The 2013-nt window shown below is 38.8% G+C and overlaps 1 protein-coding gene across 1 annotated transcript; it reads left to right on the top strand.

Annotated features, from left to right (window-relative positions):
* The first annotated feature begins 387 nt into the window (after positions 1–387).
* On the top strand, positions 388–879 carry LOC145807281 (uncharacterized). Its single transcript, XM_082905240.1, has one exon. The coding sequence runs from the start codon at positions 388–390 to the stop codon at positions 877–879; it is 492 nt and encodes a 163-aa protein (XP_082761366.1).
* The last annotated feature ends 1134 nt before the right edge of the window (positions 880–2013 follow it).

The raw sequence follows: 2013 nt of genomic DNA, 5'->3' as shown, positions 1-2013 counted from the left end.
CGAACATGTTCCAAGGAAAGAAAATCACATGGCTGATGCACTTGCCAATCTAGTAACTACACTGGCATTGTTAGAAGGTGAACAAGTTAGTGTCCTTGTATGTCAACGATAGGTATTACCACAATTGTTGGAATGTCGCCTTGTAGAAACAAACGCAATTTCAGTACTAGCCATCGAAGTCGACGATTGGAGAATGCCAATTATAGACTACCTTGAACACAGGAAGCTCCCAAATGATTCTCGCCATAGAACTGAAATAAGACGTCGAGCTCCTTGATTCGTCTACTACAAGGAAACTTTATTCCGACGATCATTTGAAGGAATTTTTCTTTGTTGCCTAGGGGATGAAGAAGCTCAAAAAGCCATGGAAGAAGTCCATTCCAGGATATGTGGAGAATTGGAGAAGCACTCTGGGCATACCGTACGACACATCGTACACCAACACAAGCCACCCCATACTCCCTTGTGTATGGTGTTGAAGCGGTTCTTCCTTTGGAACAACAGATTCCTTCATTAAGGATAGCTACACAGGAAGGTCTCATTGATGATGAGAAAGCAAAATTACGCCTTGCTGAGTTAGAAGCATTGGATGAGAAGAGATTGGAAGCACAACAAAAACTTGAGTGTTACCAAGCTCGACTATCTAGAGCTTTCAATCAGAAGGTCAGACCCCGGTCTTTTCAAGTTGGAGAATTGGTGTTGGCAGTTCGAAGACCTATCATCACTACCCACCGAACCGGTAACAAGTTCTTCTCCAAGTGGGATGGTCCATATGTGGTGACTGAAGTCTACACTAATGGGGCATACAAGATTGTTGATGAAGAAAGTATAAGAGTTGGCCCAATCAACGACAAGTTCTTAAAGCGCTACTATCCATGAGAATGTAACGCTCCTAATTGCATGAGCATAAACTGCATAATGTTTTTGGCCCATATGAAATTAAAGTTGTTAAAAAAAAATAAAAAATATTGTACTACTCCTGGCCTACATGAGTATAAACTGTGAATGGTTAAATAAATCAATAAACCAAATGTGTTTTACAATAAGAGTATTTTTGCTTCGAACTATAATATTTATTTCATAAATAAATTGTTTGCTAAAGAAATTATTTTATAATGAAGTATTTGGTTTCGAGCTACATTTCATGAAAATAATATATATATATAAATGAAATAAAATAATAATAAATAAATAAATCATGGCAACCATGATAAACGCTAGATCTTGCCTTGTTCAACCTTCAAAAGCTGCTCCAACTTGTTGGTGACTTCAATATCCTCGCTTCTTATCACCTCAGTTACTTCTATTATAGCTTGTTCATCCCTTAAAGAAGAAACAATGGCTCGCCTTTGAACTACTTCAACTTCAGCAACACTAAGTGTAGTCTCTAGTTGTTGTGATTGTTTATCTAAATATTCCAACTCCTTTAACAATTCTGCCTTCTTTGTTGTAAGGCTACCCAAATCAGACTTCAGCAAGTGAACCTGCTCAACTCCTTCATTCTCAAGAGCTAGAGCATGATTAACACGTTGAATGACCTTCGCCAAACGCTGATCCTGTAGTTCTGAAGTCATCCCTTGAGCAAACGCTGATTTCATAGAGATGTACGTAGTAGCATTTTGTACGTCCTTCTCGATCTAGCTTTGCAATGGAGAATAGTCTACCTAAAGCTTTGAGAGCTCATCATAAAGCTCTTAGAGCTTTGGGCCCAATGCTGGAACTTTCTGAATAAGAGTTTTGCTTAATAAACCTTTAATATGGTTATCAAGTATTGAAGCTGCTGAGCGGCGAGCATTAAGGATCATGCTTATTGTATCAATAGTAGAAGCCACAGAAGGTGTAACTTGACTCAACGTAGGAGCAGCAGGTAAGGAAGAAGTTTGGACAATTGGAGTTGGGTCCATTGAGAGACAACTCTTACGACCAATCACTAAATCAAAGGCTGATGGCCCATGAACTGATGCTTCATTATCTTAGAACTCATCAAGAAGTCTCATATCCTCATTGCCAAAC

This window comes from Camellia sinensis, chromosome 14 (assembly GCF_055761805.1).
Source record: "Camellia sinensis isolate YWXY chromosome 14, ASM5576180v1, whole genome shotgun sequence".
In the NCBI taxonomy this organism is placed as follows: Eukaryota; Viridiplantae; Streptophyta; class Magnoliopsida; order Ericales; family Theaceae; genus Camellia; species Camellia sinensis.
Note: the sequence above shows the minus strand (reverse complement) of the source record. Positions and strands in the feature narration are given on the sequence as shown.

Coding starts and splice junctions, on each gene's coding strand:
- LOC145807281 (XM_082905240.1), top strand. CDS start 388: ATGTGGAGAATTGGAGAAGCACTCTGGGCATACCGTACGACACATCGT.